The sequence below is a fragment of the Oreochromis aureus genome, linkage group 4 (assembly GCF_013358895.1).
Source record: "Oreochromis aureus strain Israel breed Guangdong linkage group 4, ZZ_aureus, whole genome shotgun sequence".
NCBI classification, from domain to species: domain Eukaryota; kingdom Metazoa; phylum Chordata; class Actinopteri; order Cichliformes; family Cichlidae; genus Oreochromis; species Oreochromis aureus.
In genome coordinates, this window is record NC_052945.1 from 35,875,408 (window position 1) to 35,894,660 (window position 19,253).

Genomic DNA, 19,253 nt, shown 5'->3' on the forward strand with positions numbered 1-19,253 from the left:
ATACGGCTTGGGCCTGCTCATGCGCAAGACTTCAAATTTAACTCAAAAACGTTGTTTTGGCGCCAAGCTGCTGTTTCTTTGAGAGGTAAGACCACTTTTTTCTTTGACTATGTTGTTTAGTATCTACATGTCGAGCATGGTTATATTTTATGTTTGTCTTATAAGACATGTTATATCGCTTTGCGTGCGCTTGTTCTACATTAGTTTTACTGGGTCCTGGACATTCTTATTTTGTGGACTGTGTAAGAAACATTTTTATTGTTTTTGGTTTTATTAAGGGATTAGCTACAGGGGTTCATGGGGTTATTTTTTCATTTGCTTTCTTGGGATTCCTTTACTGTAATCCGAGAGTCATAAATATCGAATAGGATAGTCAAAGGAGTTTGCAAAGAAAAGCGTCTGGACTTCTTTAAGTTGCTTGAAGACGTTTCACCTCTCATCCGAGAAGCTTCTTCAGTTCTAAGGTCAAATGGCCGAGAGTCCCAGATTTAAACCCAGTGGGAGTATCCCCAAGGAGGGACAAAGGACCCCTGGTGATCCTCTAATCACATGCGCCAAGGTGTGAAAGCGGGTGTGGGACCTAATCAGCCAGGGTTTCGGGTGAGCTCATTGTGAAACCTGGCCCCACCTTGTCATGTGAATTCCTGAGGTCAGATGGCCCAGGATGTGAGTGGGCGTTAAGGCGTCTGGGAGGGAACTCAAAACTGGATTATAGATGGCAGACAGTTGGTGTCGTAAACCACCGCCTCTGTTCAAAGATGGTCGCTCACAGTGGACATAGATGGCTTCTTTCACTCCTCTTTCAAACCATCTGTCCTCTCTGTCCAATATGTGAACATTGGCATCCTCGAAAGAGTGACCTTTATCCTTAAGATGCAGATGGACTGCTGAATCTTGTCCTGTGGAGGTGAAGAGAATGGCAACCTCAACATTGAAGTTTACCGGAAGCCCACACACACGGACCAGTACCTCCTCTTTGACTCCCATCACCCTCTGGAACACAAACTTGGAGTAATTAGGACCCTACACCACTGGGCAGAACATGTTCCCTCTAAGCCTGAAGGGATAAAGAAGGAACACACACACGTAAAGGAAGCACTGAAAACATGTGGTTATCCTAACTGGGCGTTCATAAAGTCAGCAAAGAGGCACAGAAAAGAAGATCAGACACCAGCGAGGGAGGATAAGAAAGACAGACGCAACAACGTTGTCATCCCCTATGTAGCCGGTGTATCAGAGAAACTCAGGAGAGTTTTCTCCAAGCACGACATCCCAGTGTACTTCAGACCCAGCAACACACTCAGACACAAACTGGTTCACCCGAAAGACAAAACTCCAAAACACAGTCTGAACAACGTGGTGTATGCTGTACAGTGCAGCGAGGAATGCCCAGACCTCTACATTGGAGAGACCAAACAGCGACTTCACAAGCGCATGGCACAACATAGAAGAGCCACCTCCACAGGACAAGACTCAGCAGTCCATCTGCATCTTAAGGATAAAGGTCACTCTTTCGAGGATGCCAATGTTCACATTTTGGACAGAGAGGACAGATGGTTTGAAAGAGGAGTGAAAGAGGCCATCTATGTCCACTGTGAGCGACCATCTTTGAACAGAGGCGGTGGTTTACGACACCAACTGTCTGCCATCTATAATCCAGTTTTGAGTTCCCTCCCCAGACGCCTTAACGCCCACTCATATCCTGGGCCATCTGACCTCAGGAATTCACATGACAAGGTGGGGCCAGGTTTCACAATGAGCTCACCCAAAACCTTGGCTGATTAGGTCCCACACCCGCTTTCACACCTTGGCGCATGTGATTAGAGGATCACCAGGGGGTCCTTTGTCCCTCTTTGGGGGGATACTCCCACTGGGTTTAAATCTGGGACTCTCGGCCATTTGACCTTAGAACTGAAGAAGCTTCTCGGATGAGAGGTGAAACGTCTTCAAGCAACTTAAAGAAGTCCAGACGCTTTTCTTTGCAAACTCCTTTGACTACGATGACCTGGATGACTGAGAACCTTCACAGACATCGAATAGGATAGCAAGGATAGCATAAAGTGACATTTAAAATCCAAAAAGTCGAGGGCGAAGGCCACTGTGACACCATTGTTATGCTCTATCAGTAATCTGTATTATGTAAAAATGGTCTGTAAATACAGCATGTTTCCTAGCGGAGTTATACAGATCAGTATAGTTATAAATTACAGTTTGTTAAATCACACACTTTTTTAAATAAAATTATTCACGACATATGAGTGGACAGACAATGGAGGCCGACAGACCTGGTGATAATTGCTTCTATAGAAAGTTAGCACATGGCAGTGTCAATCTCTTGCTTTTCTTCTGAGTAGTATTTTATTTAGTTGTAATTCAGTCAATAATTTGCTTCTTGAAATTAAGTAATGAATTTCTTGTTTTAGTTTATAAATTTCAGATCCTGCCTTTACCTGCTCCCTCCTATACTGATGTGGTGTATGTGGTACTGCTGAGCTTGTATGTGGTATGTGAACTGTTATACTTTTAAAAACAAAACTGTTTTATAAGTTAAGTTTTCTTTAGTGACCCATCCCATGCCCCTGTTATTTCTTCTTCAGATCTGAACCATTGTAAAGGTTGCAGTTCAAGGGCCTGAGGTATGAAATTCTTTTCAGATCAGCTGTGATCAATATTTTTTGGAACTTGATAAATAACAATAAAAGCTGTAATGGCTCCATTAGCATTTTGTGTAAATGTTTGTGTTAAAATTATAGCTTTAATGAGGTCGTTCTACATTAGTTTCAGTTATAAAGTATGTATATGTGTACATATAGTATATATATTTACAGTACAGTATGTTGTGTTTGTTGACATGTTTTCAGGTGGAAGCAGAATTTGTGAGGATTACTACTGCTCCACTTGTTCCAAGGCTTTTTGCACAACTTGACCAATACACTGACCAGCTCATAAAAGTCTTCAAGAAAAAAGGAGGCGCTGCAGGGAAGAAAATTAGACAAAAAATTTGGCCCCAACCACACAGGTGCATTATTCTGTTGGTAGCAAAATATTATGGCTAATAAGATCACTTTCAAATTTAAACAGCTATTGTATGGTAGCTGCACAGTGTACTTACATTTATATTAAGCAAGACAAAGTTTGGTACTCAAAACTTTGGAAAATTAAAATTACCTAAACATAAGTAAAATCTGATCCCTCAATTTCGGGTTAAACCATAAGTGAATGTTTTTATGTTAACGATCAGTTTTTGAATGCAAAAAAGATGATGTATTAGTTTGTCTTTACCTCCGTTATGGACATATTTAATGTGGAGACCCAGGTTAACTATTCATGTCCATGTGATGATTAGTTGGTCTTGTGTACATGTCTATCTGTGCAGTAAATATGTCATTTTGCGTATAATGTGAGTTTGTGTCATCCTAAAGTATTTCTGTTTTCTCTTCCTGTATCTCTGCCACTCTCTACAGAAGCAAACTATTGAAAAGGGGAGGGAGTGTGTCCTCAGGGCACTACCTTTCTACCTGAATGAAGACCCAACCATCCTCTTCAAAGAATAATTGGTTGGTAATTTTAGTTTAGTTTTTTATCTGTATTAAACCAAATTTTGAATAACTAATGTTGTTGCATGTTGTAGTGTTGTTGTTGTTGTAATTTGCATGGAACCTGTTTAAATGTTTTGGGGAATCTTCTTGTATATCCAAACTATTTATATTTATTGTTGAATCTGTAGTCTAAAATAGTGGCGCACTGGGGTGCATGTTCCTAATATTGTGTTTACTTCATTAAAGGGTAGCTTAGGCTTTTTTTTTTTTTTTTAACTGGACGCCATTTTTCTATGTTTTTGTGTCTAAGCTACAGCTACAGCTGTTCAGAGGGAGCTGGAACAAATCGCCCTTGCTATCTTTACCATTGAAAAAGCTGATATCAGCACTCCTCCAGCCGATGTGGGTATAACCATCTAGGGTGTTCTGCATGACCTGGAAGACATGGCCTCTGCATGTGCACTCTTAATGGGTGGGATATATTGTTAACCTCGAGACTGAAAGCTTTCTTTGAAGTACTTCAGAAGCTCTTCCTTCATCTCTATGTCAGCAGACTCTTGACCAAGGTACAGATACTCAAGAATAAACTGAACGAATAAGCCAACCCTTAATTTGGATGATGAATGTTCTGTCAGATGGACAGAAGTTTTTCGGAGGCTGAATGGGAATAAAACGGTAATTTGTTGAAAATGACAGATAAAGGGAAAATTACATTTAAGAGAAATTTAGAAAATTTTGAAAAGTTTGTAAACTACTACAATTTGAGAGATTTTACTCTTGGGGTGTGGGGGAGGGGGGCTAGTAAGAGACAATCAAAAGTGTTGAGATTTAAAGGATTTAATTGAGAGATGATACTGCACCAGAAATGTTGAAGGGTGGTGTGTATATTAGCGTTCAAGGTATATTGTTATGAGGTGGAAATATGTTCATATTCTGTTTGTTACATTGTGTGCATTGTAAAGGTAATTGCAATATATACTAAGAATAAGGGTAAGTTAGGAATGCAGGATGAATGTATATTTTGTGGACTTTTAAAGACGAACAATTGTTTCCATGTTAAAATGTTTACAACCCAAGTTTTTTGCTCAAACACTGGTAAAATAAATGTTGAGGGTGGCAAGTGTTAAATGGTTACTGCTGTGCTGTTGCAAAAAAACTGAACGCTGACAAGCTGTTTTATTGTTAGACCATAATGCTGGCATGTTTTATTTAAGTTTTATTTGGGATGGTGATATAATTTTCTGTGATTGCTAATATCAGTGGACTATTTATTATTATTATTATTACAACATTAATTTTTTTAATTGTGGCTGTTGAGGTGGACACTTCACTTTGCATTGTTAAAGGAAAGCACTTCATTGGCGTTATGTTACTCGACTGACCCTAAGCAATCATTGCAAATAGCAACTTTGCTATCCATTTTAGACACTAAAAGAAAAAACACTCCACAGACCTTACTAGCATCACATGTGCATAACTCAAGTGTCCTCTTATCAACATGTTATGTGGTCTTCAATGTTTTTTTCTTCTATTTCTGGCAGATACAGACATTTAATTTAAAGTCTTGATATTGCATCTGTCTACATACTGTTAGTTACTAACCCTAATGATCTGTTGTGTTTTATTTTGGACTGGGTTTACACAAATGCTCACTGAATGTAAAGCACAAGGTGGCTGAAAATATAATATTTGAATTAATCTAACTTAAATTTAACATTTTACTGCCACAAATAAGAAACGTGTTGAAGTAACTAATCTAAACTATCCAACCTGTAAATATATTATTTATGTTCATACAACATAACTTGATTTAGGTAGTCTTAAATATCTCTTGTTAATCTTAAGTAGTTTTTTAAAATTAGATGAACTAAAGATTTTTGCTTTAAACTAACACAATGCAATTTCGTGGAACCTGTTGACAAAATAATTTTAATTAAAGTCAACGTTTCATTTTTTTGAGTGCAAGATCGAGGCCATTTGCTTTTTGAAGTTTGCAAAAACTGCTAAATTTTGACAATGGTAGTTCACTCTTTGCAACATAGTATGCTTTTGAAAGATTTTTCAGGACTTCTGCTTGTGCTTGGTTTATTTTTTGCAATTGCTGTTTGTTCTGGGAAAGATATTGCACACTGGGCAATAATGCATTTCTTGCATTTCTCATGGGTTCTGATGGGGTCTTTCTTAAAATTACTGGTCCCAGTTACAAAGGCGCTTGTCGACTCAAATGAAATGAAACTCACAACACACCTGACAGAACATCATGTTATTTAGCTCGTCATATTCCAGCCACAGAAATTCTTTTGTCCATGAAACCAAAAAAGCTGAGCTTTCTTTTTGCCTCATAGTCTGATTTGTCATAACTTTTCCGTTTTGTGGTAGGCTTTTATTTGGCTGCCCCTTCTTCACCCTGACCTGTCTTATTTGGCTCAGCAGAACTAAAATACCGGCGTAAATCCTGCTGCTTTTACACACGTACTTACATAACGGTCAGCGATTCTCTGCGCAATCAACCTCTCACATGTTTAAGCTTGCTGTGGGAGATTTCACTTGTCACGTTTGAATAGTAAGCTAATGAGTGATAAGACGACGTCAGAGGAATTGGTGCGCAATTAATCGTCACTCACCAATCAGTGCTGCCGCTCTCTACACACCGTTCGCGCGATCGCAAAGTGAAAGTGAAAGCAAAAAACAAGCACAAATTCAAACGCGATTTCAATATGTCACAGATTGGCAGTGGCTCATCGATGCCAATGACATAATTACCCAGCTACATTTTCGAAAGAATGCAAAAGCATTGACATATATTTTCCCTTCCTATGATAGCCCGACGGGCAGGGCTGAGATAGATTTTGGTAGCCCGACTGGAAAAATTTTGCGAGCCCTGCCTCCTGTAGTCCACGATGAGCCCCTTAGTCTTCTCGGTGTTAAATATGGTATCTAACCAGATTCTTACTCTGGATGGCATTACCTTGGCCTCCAGTAACACTGTGAGGAACCTTGGAGTCATTTTTGACCAAGATATGTCCTTCAATGCACATATTAATAATAATAATAATAATAATAATGATAATAATAATAATAATAATAACAATACATTTTATTTGAAAGCGCCTTTCAAAAACTCAATGTCACTGTACACAGTAGAATAAAAGCAACATAAAAGCAAGCAGTTTATAGAATCATAAAAGCATAAGACATAAACAAATAAAATAGCAGAGTGAAGAGGTTATGTGGGATAAGCTATTTTGTACTATATGTAGCTATTTTGGGTTTTGAGTTTGGACTTAAAGAGAGAGAAGGAAGAGATATTTCCCAAATCAGGAGGTAGGGAATTCCAGAGTCGTGGAGCATATTAAACAAATATGTAAGACTGCTTTCTTCCATTTGTGCAACATCTCTAAAATTAGAAATATCCTGTCTCAGAGTGACGCTGAAAAACTAGTTCATGCATTTATTACTTCCCTGCTGGACTACTGTAATTCATTATTATCAGGAAGTCCTAAAAACTCACTGAAAAGCCTTCAGTTAATCCAAAATGCTGCAGCAAGAGTCCTGACAGGGACTAGAAAGAGAGAGCAGATTTCTCCTGTTTTGGCTTCCCTTCATTGGCTTCCTGTTAAATCCAGAATTCAAAATCCTGCTCCTCACATACAAGGTCTTAAATAATCAGGCCCCATCTTATCTTAATGACCTTGTAGTACCATATCATCCTATTAGAGCACTTCGCTCTCACTCTGCAGGCCTACTTGTTGTTCCTAGAGTATTTAAAAGTAGAATGGGAGGCAGAGCCTTCAGTTTTCAGGCCCCTCTTCTGTGGAACCAGCTCCCAGTTTGGATTCGGGAGACAGACACTATCTCTACTTGTTATTAATCTCTGTCTCTCTTCCACAGCATGTCTTTATCCTGTCTTCCTTCTCTCACCCCAATCGGTCACAGCAGATGGCCCCGCCCCTCCCTGAGCCTGGTTCTGCTGGAGGTTTCTTCCTGTTAAAAGGGAGTTTTTCCTTCCCACTGTCGCCAAAGTGCTTGCTCATAGGTGGTCATATGATTGTTGGGTTTTTCTCTGTATCTACTGTACAATATAAAGCACCTTGAGGTGACTGCTGTTGTGATTTGGCGCTATATAAATGAAATTGAATTGAATTGAATTGAAATCCCTGACTGCTCCAGTCTGCACGCCAGATATCCTTGGGCAAGATGCTAACCCCAGGTTGCTCTTCGATCCGACAATTGGAGCGTTAATGTGTGTAAATGTTAGATAGAAAGCACTTAGGAATGTATAAAAGTTTTGTATGAATAGATGAATAAAGCGCTTTGAGTGCTCCGGTAGAGTAGAACAGCACTACATAAGAACCATCCATTTACCAGAACTAGTCCAGTTGTTGTTGGATAGGATTGCCACGTCTATCACAACTGTGGTTTTCTGCTCCTTGTCTAGTTCATTGGCCTGCAGCTGCTTTTTTGTCTGGAACTTGCAATCCCACAGGACCTTAATCCTGCTCATCTCAGCAACCTTTGGTAGTATCTTGGCGTGTTCTTGTCCATATGCTGCACAAGTGTTCCTGTATACTACCCCAGACATTTGGTTGTGCTTCTCAGTGTATAAGGTCCCAGCTTGAGTGTTACATCATGCTACCATTAGTTGGATAGTCTCCAGGGCACCTATGCACAGCTTGGGTCCTAACAGGTGTGTTAGATTCCAACTCTGTGAATCTGGTGCTTATGGCCTGTTTTTGTGCTGCCATGATCTGAACCTTTTTGTTTTTAGTTCAGGCTTTAATAAGTGCTGGTAGGATTTCTTGATGTCTGCTACTTACTCTGTCAGTGACACATAGCATGTAGGTGCTTGGCTGTCCATAATTGCTGCTCTTCCTCACCTTCTGTTTTCAGCTGTCTGAGGCATTTTTGGAGCAGATTCGTGGATTCTAAATGTTTCATCCTGGACTATGGCTCTGACGTTCACTAATCCTCGTGGCTCAAGGTGCTGGACTTTGGGTGGAGACCTCAATGCACCGTGAGGAGTTTTTTGTCTTGACATCAGTGGTGTTTATATCCTCCTGTGGCCATCTAATTATTCCTGCTGAGTATGTGATGACTAGTAGGGTCTATGTATTCATGGCTTGGATTTTATTCATAGCATTTGTCTGGGTTCTCAAAACCCGTCTCATCTTCTGGAGGCATTTGGCTGTTGCTGAGATTTGCACATTGTGATCAGAGTTCATATTGGCCTGTGGGAGACCCAGGTATTTGTAGTTATCCTGTATGTCTGCTGTTCCTTCCCTTTACAAATCCACCCATTTAGTCTGCATCACCATTCCTGTTTTTGCACCTATTCAGCAGAACATTCTTGATGTGAGGCAACAGTGCTAACCAGCACCACCATGCTGCCTCATTTACAATTCCACTTTACCTTTTCTTTTCTTTTCTTTTGTTTTCCTTTTTTATTATTTTTTTAAGAAGCATGAAATAATCCAGAAGAACAAGGGGCTGAAGGAATATCTGTAGCAGATGTGGAAGGTAAGTCCAAAATAGTCAAAGTGGTGGGAGGGAGCTATAGATATATCTGAGGTATTTTAACGGGCACACTTGGCATGGCCTACTAAATGACTCATAAGATACATTTCCAGTTTCACCCATTATTAAATCCAGCAAATAGCACTCATGACACACTGACAGGTTTTTCCCATATTCATCGTTTTACTACCAAAGAACTTCTTTTTTTTTAACTTACAAAAGAATAAAAAGCCATAGTTGAAATAAAAATTGAACATAACCTCTTAGGTGTATGATGAATTTTGTTGTTTCAAGCAACAAGTTTTTCTCCTGCTAAATTTTCAGAACCTACCAATTCCCTCGTTGGTCGAGTGCAGCAGCTCCATGAGTGGTGCTGATGCTCCTTCTGCATCTATGAGCTCTGCAGAGTGTTTGTCCAGGGCTAGCTCACACAGTACTCCTGCAGACACTCTTTTCACATTCTCCACATACGAATACAGCAGCTGGACAGACACAACCAGACACATAGATACATAAATCCGGACATTTTACACACATTACTTTTTTGGCTTTCCTTATTTCCAAAAACATTAGTACCTAAATCAGTGCAGATGCGTTGTATAGGTGATTGAGGCTTGTAGTAAAAAATCCTTTTTTACTACTTGCTTAAGATTGAAAATGTTTGATTTCCTTTAATCTTTTTTACTAGAATAAGCGGTTATAATTATTTTCATACACACATGACAATCATGAAGGACTTAGAGTGCAGAGGGGTAAATGCAAACATGCTTACACACATAAATAATAATTAGACTAATGCTAGTGAGACTAATGAGTCCCGAACATGATATTGTAAACCAACTTTGAATAACTGGAAGAACAATCCATTAACATATTAGATTATTGAGGCGTCGCAGAGAGGTGTTTTCCTTTTCTATCCTTTACAGAAGAAGGAGCAGATTCCAGAACCACAGCAAAACCACGAAGGGGTTGGCGAGAATCCAGGAAGCACCAGACCAAACGGATCTGGCCAAGAAAGGGGGACCCAAAAGAAGCATCCCAGAGAATCGCCTGTCCCAGAAGATTAGTTGTTTAAATTGTAGAGAAGGTCAAAAGCTCGTTAGACAGAGGGTATGGTGTGAGCATAAAGTAATGAAAATTAATGGGAGGATTAGCTTTAGTGATAATTTGTAAGATTTTTATGTTATGTCAATTGCCCAAACACAGTGGTCATGCCGGATATGGTCTACCCGTTAAAGGGGGACAAAAGGACAATTAAGTGAACTGTAAGTTGTGTGCTTAGAAACCAGAAGTGCTTTTTAAAGAGGAAACGGGTTAACTCTATAGAGACTGTTTCCATAGATTGACAAAAGTAATTTAGGACCTTTTACTAGGAAAAAGCTAATTATAAAGGGGATCAGGAAGTAAGCTATCCTGATCACGTGTGGATGTTCTCTGGTCCTGTGTGCTAGACGGCTGTTTGAGAAGGGAGTAGCGGCATGAGAAGTATGGTGACCTTTCTGGGGAAAGGTCATAAGGGGTAATGTTACCGAATAAATATATATTCTTAGTGCTTATTTTCTGTTTATATTGTTTTATATAGGCTAGTGTATTAAAACGCCACTTTGAGTTATAATGTGTGCTAAAGGTCACAGACTACATTGTAAGACAGGAAACTGCAGAAGACACTTTGTGCAGGCCTGCAGAGTACAGGAAGTGAAACTAGGTAGAGTGCAACACAGGAGTTGTTTTGATTGAAACTATGTGCGGCTATGTGTGACGTATGACTGATTATGTTATGCACATTCGGCTTGTAATGCTTCAGATCTGCTCAGGATTTAGCCTGTCCACATCTCCTTTTCCGGAAATGTAGAATAAAGATGATTTTTTGAGTTTTGAGCACACTGAGTCGGGTTTTTTCTTGGTCAGTAAAAGAATATAAAAGAACCGGATTTGTATAAGTTACATTAGAAAAGCACTATATAAGGAAAAAGTCCACTTACACCAGAGGTTCCCAAAGTGTGGGGCCCGCCCCCTAGGGGGGGGCGCAGAGCCATTGCAGGGGGGGCGCGGTATGAAAAAAAAAAAAAAAAAAAAAAAAGAGCGCTTGGACACTGGACAGGTTTTTGACGGGGCGCCCACACAAACGCAAAGCAGGAGATGAAGCATCGCCAAATATGTTTCCAAACCAACTTCCTTCCAAGCCAAAGACAGGAAAATATGGTGAAGCATATCTTCCCTTTGGCTTCACCTGCACAAGTGCCGAGGTAGGTCTCCCCTGCAAAATTAATTTCCCTGCGTCGGGAGCAGCGCTGGGCTCTCCAAATCACGGACAAACATTATCCCACATTCTTGATTTTTAGTTCACAAACACTTCTTGTAATAACTAACTACTCCCGACATTAAATGTCAGGAGTAGTTAGTTATTACAAGAAGCGTTTGTGAACTAAAAATCAAGAGCTAACATGATGTTAGCTCTTTATGCAGTAAAGTTACAGCGGGATACAAATAATATCAGGCTGATCCTGCCGTAATTTGTTCCCCCTGTTCAAATCACGGACAAACAGTATCTCACAGCTGTTTATGTGTTTAAACCCATTTTGCACAGAGAGGCATTTTTTGAAAAATGTATTGACAGCAATGTTGAACATTATTACACAGGAAAAAAAAAAACAACTACACGTAAAATAATTACACCGTGACGCCTCTGCCTTTCTAAATGCAGGGACAGTAACTGCGTGTGTATATGTAAGCGTGTAAAACCTGAAGATAGTCAGATTAACAGTATTTTGTCTCTATCTGCCATTCTGCAATTCATCTCATGTAAACAATAACGTGGCGCACAGCGTGACGTGAAAAGAGGCACATACCTTTGTCGTTGCGTGACGAACTCTGTAATCCTCGTCCACACATAAACGCAAAAAAGGAGTTTTAAATAATCTCCGTTTTCGGTGAATCGCAACGCCGTTTACGTGTTGACGAAAGGCCCAAACGCATAGAAACAGCTGAGTTTTCAAAAATACCCGTCTAGGTGTGGACGCAGCGTAAAAGAGTTAGTAGTTTATTTTATTACTACCTGTAATTTATTGCCGTTTACTTGTATTTGCTTAATTGTTTACTAAATGTTTGAGGTGTGAAATAAACCGCAATGGAGTTTGTAAACAAAATATGGGTGTGTGTGTTTGGAGGATGTGTTTGTGCGGGGGGGGGGGGCGAACATTTTTCTTGTAAAAAAGGGGGGCCTGGCAAAAAAAGTTTGGGAACCACTGACTTACACAATGATGCCAGTGTCGTGAGAATCCAATCAGAATTGTCAGAATTTTTAAAGTTGGCTTTTTGGTGTGCAGCACACAGCAGGAAACGTTCGCCATCAGAGGCGTTTTCCTTACTGAGTATACTTTGTTTTTGGCAAGTCTTACTAAACCACAAAGAAGGCAAGATGCACTTATTTCACGTTTGCCATCCCAGCAAGTTCTGTTTGCCCGACTGGAGTGTTTTTTGACATAAGACAGTGGTGTTGTGGTTACAAGTACAAATATTTTGTTACTGTAATGAAGTATAATTTTTAAGTATCTGTACTGTATTGAGTATTATTTTTTCTGACACATTTGCCTGAGTTTTAAAGGCACAGTCAGTAATTTTTTAGGTTATTTAATAGGAAAATATCCCTTAAATTTGTGCCCTTTCAAGGATATCTGTCATGTGGACTGGAGCAGCCATTCCAATTACCAGCCTTCTAATGAAAGTGGCCTTTTGGGTGCATGTGTTGGTGTACGCGAGTATATGAGCTGTAAATAGTGAGTATGATTTATAGTATAACTCGAGTGCTATTAATACTGAGGGGACACAAGCATGAGACCCTGGTCAACAGTGCTCATCTACACGTCTCCCCCCAAACCCTCCATGTCTAAGGTGCATGTAAAATTGAGAGGCAGACACCAGTGAAGATGTCATTAGGACTGCCTTGGCAGCCCTGCCCATCAACCACTGGGTAACAAACCTGCCCCCAAAGGTCCTTTGTGTATGGTTATGTGTCATGAAATGTAATGACTATTTTGTAATAAAAAGGAGGGACAGATGGCTGCACATCACAGCCAGCAAGGCCATGTGGATAGCCTTACCAACTGTGGTCTATGCACCACAGTTGCACATGTTCAACTTAATTTTTGTAATGACATTATCATCCTAGAGGTATTCATTGAATGAAAGACGAAGAACTCAGATACGGGGGCTATGAGCAGGACTCACATTATCTCTGTTTTATCTAGTAGTTTTAGTTGCTTGTAAAATCTTTTTCATTTAGTCATTTAATATTTATGCAAGATGAAGTTGAAATACTTCGTCTAGAAACATCAGTCTGCCACAGAAAAACTGATGTTCAAATCTACTAGAACAACTTTAATTGGAAATGTATATTTAGGATGGAAATATATGAAATCCTACTGGATTTAAACTCCACAGTGTATATTTAGTGGCATGGGAACCAAATGTTTTTAGCAAGGAAGTCAGCAGTTTCTGTAGGAGCCTGTAATTTTAATAACACGTGCGCCTTGATGTGACTATTTTTGTGATTTGGCATTTTATAAATTAAATTGAATTGAATATGCATGCATGTGAATGTACCTGTACAAACAGTGGTATGGTCTGCATGCTGGAAATCTCTCCTCTGTTTATAGGGTCTCTGGCCAAAATATGAAGCGCTCCTGTGCAGCCCTCTACTATTTCCTCCATGCGAACGCCATCCTGAAACCAGGAAAAGTAAAGAAAGTCAGTCAGACAACCATCAAGCAAAGAAACAAAGCAGAGGACCCTCTATATACAATAGAAGAATTATTATTTTAACTTTTGTTTTATTTTATTTTTTGACATATCATTGTTAGTAGGTGCTTGGTTAGGTTTAGAAAAGCATCATAAATACTGTAAAATGTGATACCAAGGATTCCCAGCCAAGTGTCAGAGGGTTCCAATAATGTCACTGTTCATGATCAAATAATTGATTTCAAACACCAATATACTGTTGTAGTTTTATTCAGTGTTAGTCTCCCACTGTACAAAAATAAGCAAAACTGCTCAATTACTTGTAGAACTCGAACCGTTTCCTTCTCTCTCTCTGCTCCATAGTTTTCATCTGAACTTCACCAACTTTAGGAAAACAGGACTTACTATTCATAAGGACATGTATCGCAGTCGTATACAACATTATAAAGAAGCTATTCATCATGCTAAATCTGCTTACTATGCTTCTATTATTGAATCTGCTGAAGGAAACACTCGTACTTTGTTTTCTACATTAGACAATATTGTTAAACCTCCAGATATAAAACCTCTTTTTTTCATACCAAGATTGGTGAATCTTCATCAACAATTGCCCTGTTCATGTGATATGGTATTTGTTCTACTTGCATTTTTTCTCCTACTCAACTGTCATCTTCTCTTACCAGAAGTCTTTCATTATCCATTGATAACTCTGTTGTCACACCCTCCCCTCAGGTTAAGAGTCTCGGTGTCATTCTCGACAGCACTCTGTCCTTCACAGTACATATAAATAACATCACTCAGTCTTCCTATTTTCATCTCCGTAATATTAACAGTCTTCGTCCCTCACTCACACCACACAGTACCGCCATACTTGTCGATGCTCTTGTCACATCTCGTTTAGATTACTGTAATTCTCTTCTCTGTGGTCTACCTCATAAATTTCTCCATAAATTGCAGTTAGTTCAAAAAACAGCTGCTCACATTATGTTCCAAATTACAGAAGATATAACACAGCTCCATTGGCTTCCAGTTCACCTCCGTGTCAAGATCCTTCTTCTCACTTTCAAAGCGCTTCATAACCTCGCTCCTCCATCTTTATCTGGTCTTCTCTATACATACTCCCCCCTCGTACACTCCGCTCTTCTTCATCTTCCCTTCTGTCTCTACCACCTGCTCACCTGACTTCCATGGGACTCAGAGCCTTTAGTTGTTCTCCCCCAAGACTTTGGATGCACTTCCTCCAGATCCCCGGACTACAAACTCTCTCTCTACTTTTAAATCACATCTCAAAACCCATCTATTCAAAATTGCATACCCTTTATCATGATTCCATTTTAGTCTATTTTTTTATTACCTTTTTTAGCTTTTATACTTACTTTTATACTTTCGTGCTTGTTTTTTATTTTTCATTTACCTTATTTTTTATTTTTTCGTACTAATGCGACGTGACCTTGATGGTCTTTAAAGGCACCTATAAATAAAAGTGTATTATCATTGTTAATATTATTATAATAAAAAAGCTTTTATAACTTTCACTGACAAAGAAGTCATAAATTATAAACCTAATGGAATAAAACAAAGATTAATATGAAAAACAGAAGATGAACCATCTAGTCCTTATATATGTTTAGAGTAGCTCTGAATTTGCCTTGCCTTAAACTGTCACCATCAACTGCAGAAGTCTAGGCTCAAAAAAACTAAAATCTAAACTTAGATTATTAAATCAATGTCACAGCTCACCTGTGAGCAATAAAAATTAAATAACTTGTTGACTTTCAGTGTTTGTGCATCAGTAGTGGGTCCTACAGTACTAAATGATACCAAAGAGAGCGGCTCACTCCAGGTTCAACATTTCTGCTTTATTTCACATTTTATACTCTGCTCTGTTTGTGCATATAATGAGTGCTAATGTGCAGGGACACAGCGAATGTGTCTTTGTACTTGTACTACTGATGCATGTCTAAATTCCAAGCCCGCATCACAGATGAAACCTGTCAATGCATTCCTGTTATTTTCTTTTTACCTACACTGCCCTCATTTCCTTGCTTATGTGAAGATTGGTGGCTGAATTTCCGTGTGTGTGTGTGTGTGTGTGTGTGTGTGTGTGTGTGTGTGTGTGTGTGTGCTCTCCATACCTGGTATGTGTGCTGTGTAGAGGAGGCATGTCTTTGTGTATCCTGGTGAGCTTTGAGCAGCAGGTTCACCAGTCGTGGAATTGCACCTGCCTCTCTCAGTGATGCCTGATTAGCTGGGCACAGTGCCAGATTCCGGATGAGTCCAACTGTGGCCTGGACACAGAAGAGAGATCAAGACTTGTTTCTGAAGGTTATACATGTAGTAAATCCAAATGGTAGATCCTGTTACTGTTTGAACATTCACTCATCTGCACTAAAGTTTGCTGACCAGAGTGTGATGCTACATATCTAAGGAAACCACAAGGATGAGAGAAAAAATATCAGTTTTCTGCTGCTGCTCATTGATAAAGTTGGGCTGAGGTTAAGCATCCTGACATCAGTGACAGCTCAGTGCTGTTTTGCTACTACTATTAACGCTCTGTAGTTTTCAAGCACTACATGCAGGCTTGCTGATATTTCAGAGGGAGTATTTACTCCAAAAGTAGATACATTCTAATGGTAAATGGACTGATTCTTATATAGCGCTTTTCTACTCTCCCGGAATACTTAAAGCGCTGTATACAACATGCCTCATTCACACCCACTCTCACAAGCGCTTCTAAACACAAGTGCAAACTAATCTAATTTATAAAACATGTTATATTTATATGAACGTTCAAAGTTCCCAGTCCACCACACTATTCTTAGGTCCAAACATCCCCAGGACCATAGTAATCTTTGCAAAGCAGATATTATATATATATGTGTGTGTGTGTCAATTTTTGTGTGGTGGAATTTCAGGTTCAGCCAATATAATGCCAAAAAGTGCACTGCTGGAGTTGTCACTTGAGGGTCATTCCAAAATCTAGTCAATTTTCATAGACACATATTGTAAGCTATTGTAAAACTGCGGTCAACAATGTAGCAGCAGTTAGATTAAGGCAGATATGTGGACACCCGTTAACAGTGATGTCTACCTGTTACCTGCCCATTTATACCTGCCTGTCTCTAGTCCATTCTCTCACCCTTTAATGAAGCCACTGTGGAGTTCTTATGCCTCATCTGTGCTCCTCTGAAAGAAGAGTACTTTGTAAAAGAGGAATTGTCTGAACCGCAGCACAGTTGAACATATTTTGTTCCTGAATAAAAACAGTTTGAACACAATTGTTCCCCTGTCATTATTAATTATTTATATGTTGACAAAATTATTTATTGATAAACATTTAGGTTCGATTGTATTGTCATGGTATATAGCCTTATTACACCAAACAAAAATAGAAATTTTGTTTATAGGAATGAATACAGGCATTTAAGATAAATTGATTTCTTTTACTTGGCAGTCTAAAATTTTGCAACATATTTACCTTCATATTTTATCATACTAGGAAGTAGTTGAAATTTGGAGAATCACAGCATTTTGAATTTGGTCAGTTGTAGCTCTGCACTGCCTATTGGGCAGCACTCAGGATCAGAGAATGCACTTTTTACCTAGGGAGCCGATCCAGACTTCCAGTATCCAGACACAGATCACATACCTCACTTCCTAAAAATAAGCCTGAATTGAGTTGGCAATGCTGTCTGACTGAGCCTCAGAAGTGCAACCAGCACTTCTTTGTATGTATGTGTGTGTGTTTCTCTGTGTACTGAATGATGTGTGTACCACTATTATTTGGGTATTAAAGCTGTGACATCCAAAAGCCCCACTGCTGAACTGTGAGTGTGTCAGCTTGCTACCAGAAATACTCCCTATGACGTTAAATGTGGATTGATTGTAGAAAACAGTCCAATAGTGCAGTGAACAATTATGCACTATTACCTCATTTATTTATTTGTATTCTTATGTCCGACTGTTTTATGGAATTCCTGAAAATATTGATCTTTGAGTGTGTGTTCAGGTGCAGTGGTGATTTGAGGTCAATTCTAATATCTGCATTCCCACTGGTGGCATAGATTACAATTTAATAGTAAAATATACTTCACTGTTTGCTAATTCCCACTACACAAATAACAAAGCACGAACATGTTTGTACTGGAATTGTGGACTTTGTAAGGCAACACGCATTCAAGATTTTACAACTTACTGTTTTTATCGCATATTAGGACTCGACACTGATTTTCACTTGGTTACAGGTTTTATTGTTTTCACTTTTTGACTGGCACATTGTTTAGATACACCTAAAAATGCTCAGTCTGCTGTTGCAGCATTTATAATCAGTGGGCATTTGTGTTGTGTTGCAGTAGAAAAGGATTTTGCAATCCAGTGTGACCTCTTACATACAGATGGAACTCAATGTCAGATTGAGAAAGGTAAAGGGATCATATAAAACAACATGAGAAAATCTGGAATGGTACGAAAAATTATCAGTGTCTATGGTATAGTGTCTATGACACTATGGGCAGTGATGGGCAGTATCACGTCACAAGTAACATTTATTTTCTGCTGTGTTTTACTTGCATCTAGGAGTGAGTGTAAACACAAAACACACAAAAATTATTTTATTTAATATGCTGGAATATACAGGAAATGTTAAACAAATTTCAGAAAGTCAAAGACAGTTATAATTTAATTTTTGCTTGATGCAATGGGCATTAGGTTAAAAGATTAAAACTAATAAAACAATTTTTAAAAAGAGACTTTTTAATTTGATTCAATTTTATATGATGGATTACGCAGAAAAAACAGAATTGGGCTGAAAGGTCTACTGCTTTATTACGTATTCAGGTTGTATATCATGTTTTAAAAAGTAACTAAGTGACTAATTACTTTTGAAAATAAGTAAAGTAATGGGATTACTTTTGGGGAGAAATAATCAGTAATTAATTACTAATTACTTTTTTCAAGTAACTTGACCAACACTACCTACAATAATACAGAGAAGACAGAGAAAACTTTAACACTCAGAGGACCATCTACTAGCAAGCACTAGAGACAAGGCAAAAGACACGCAGTGGAAGAGAGACAGAGAATATTAATTACTAGTGATTAAATGCCTAAGCATTGGTGTATAAACAATTGGTGGATGAAAGAAAAGTGAGTTCTTCGACCTTGGCAGACTAGTATCTGTGTGTGGCAGTAGGAATGTGAAAAGATAAGAAATGTGTCGTCGACCCATCATTATTAAGTATGTTACTAGTTGGTTTGGCTGGTTTTCATTTTTGGTGGTCTGGTGCAGACACACTCTTTAAGGGGATTGGATTTTGGGGGGATAACACAAGAAGAGAAGTTGCATAGAGGCTGGTCTCAAATCTAGATGGAGCAGCTCTCATTTACAGAAAGCTGGCTAAATTTATTAAACCTCCCAAAATGTGACTATCCAAAGTGGGATGGATGCAGTTGCTCCTTGACATG

At 39.0% G+C, this 19,253-nt stretch overlaps 1 protein-coding gene and 1 long non-coding RNA gene across 2 annotated transcripts in view; one reads left to right on the top strand and one right to left on the bottom strand.

Annotated features, from left to right (window-relative positions):
- LOC116319670 (junction plakoglobin-like) overlaps nucleotides 1–19,253 on the bottom strand; it is a 126,056-nt gene that overhangs the window by 14,012 nt on the left and 92,791 nt on the right. Inside the window, exons 13-15 of the mRNA XM_039611199.1 lie at nucleotides 15,926–16,078; nucleotides 13,656–13,775; nucleotides 9,385–9,535 (exon numbers count right to left, since the gene is read on the bottom strand). Coding sequence (XP_039467133.1) covers nucleotides 9,385–9,535; nucleotides 13,656–13,775; nucleotides 15,926–16,078 — 424 coding nt within the window. The remainder of the gene's footprint in view (nucleotides 1–9,384; nucleotides 9,536–13,655; nucleotides 13,776–15,925; nucleotides 16,079–19,253) is intronic.
- Nucleotides 14–2,972, top strand: LOC120439914. Its single transcript, XR_005612831.1, has 4 exons — nucleotides 14–85; nucleotides 2,438–2,503; nucleotides 2,598–2,636; nucleotides 2,862–2,972. It is a non-coding gene; the product is annotated as an uncharacterized LOC120439914 (long non-coding RNA).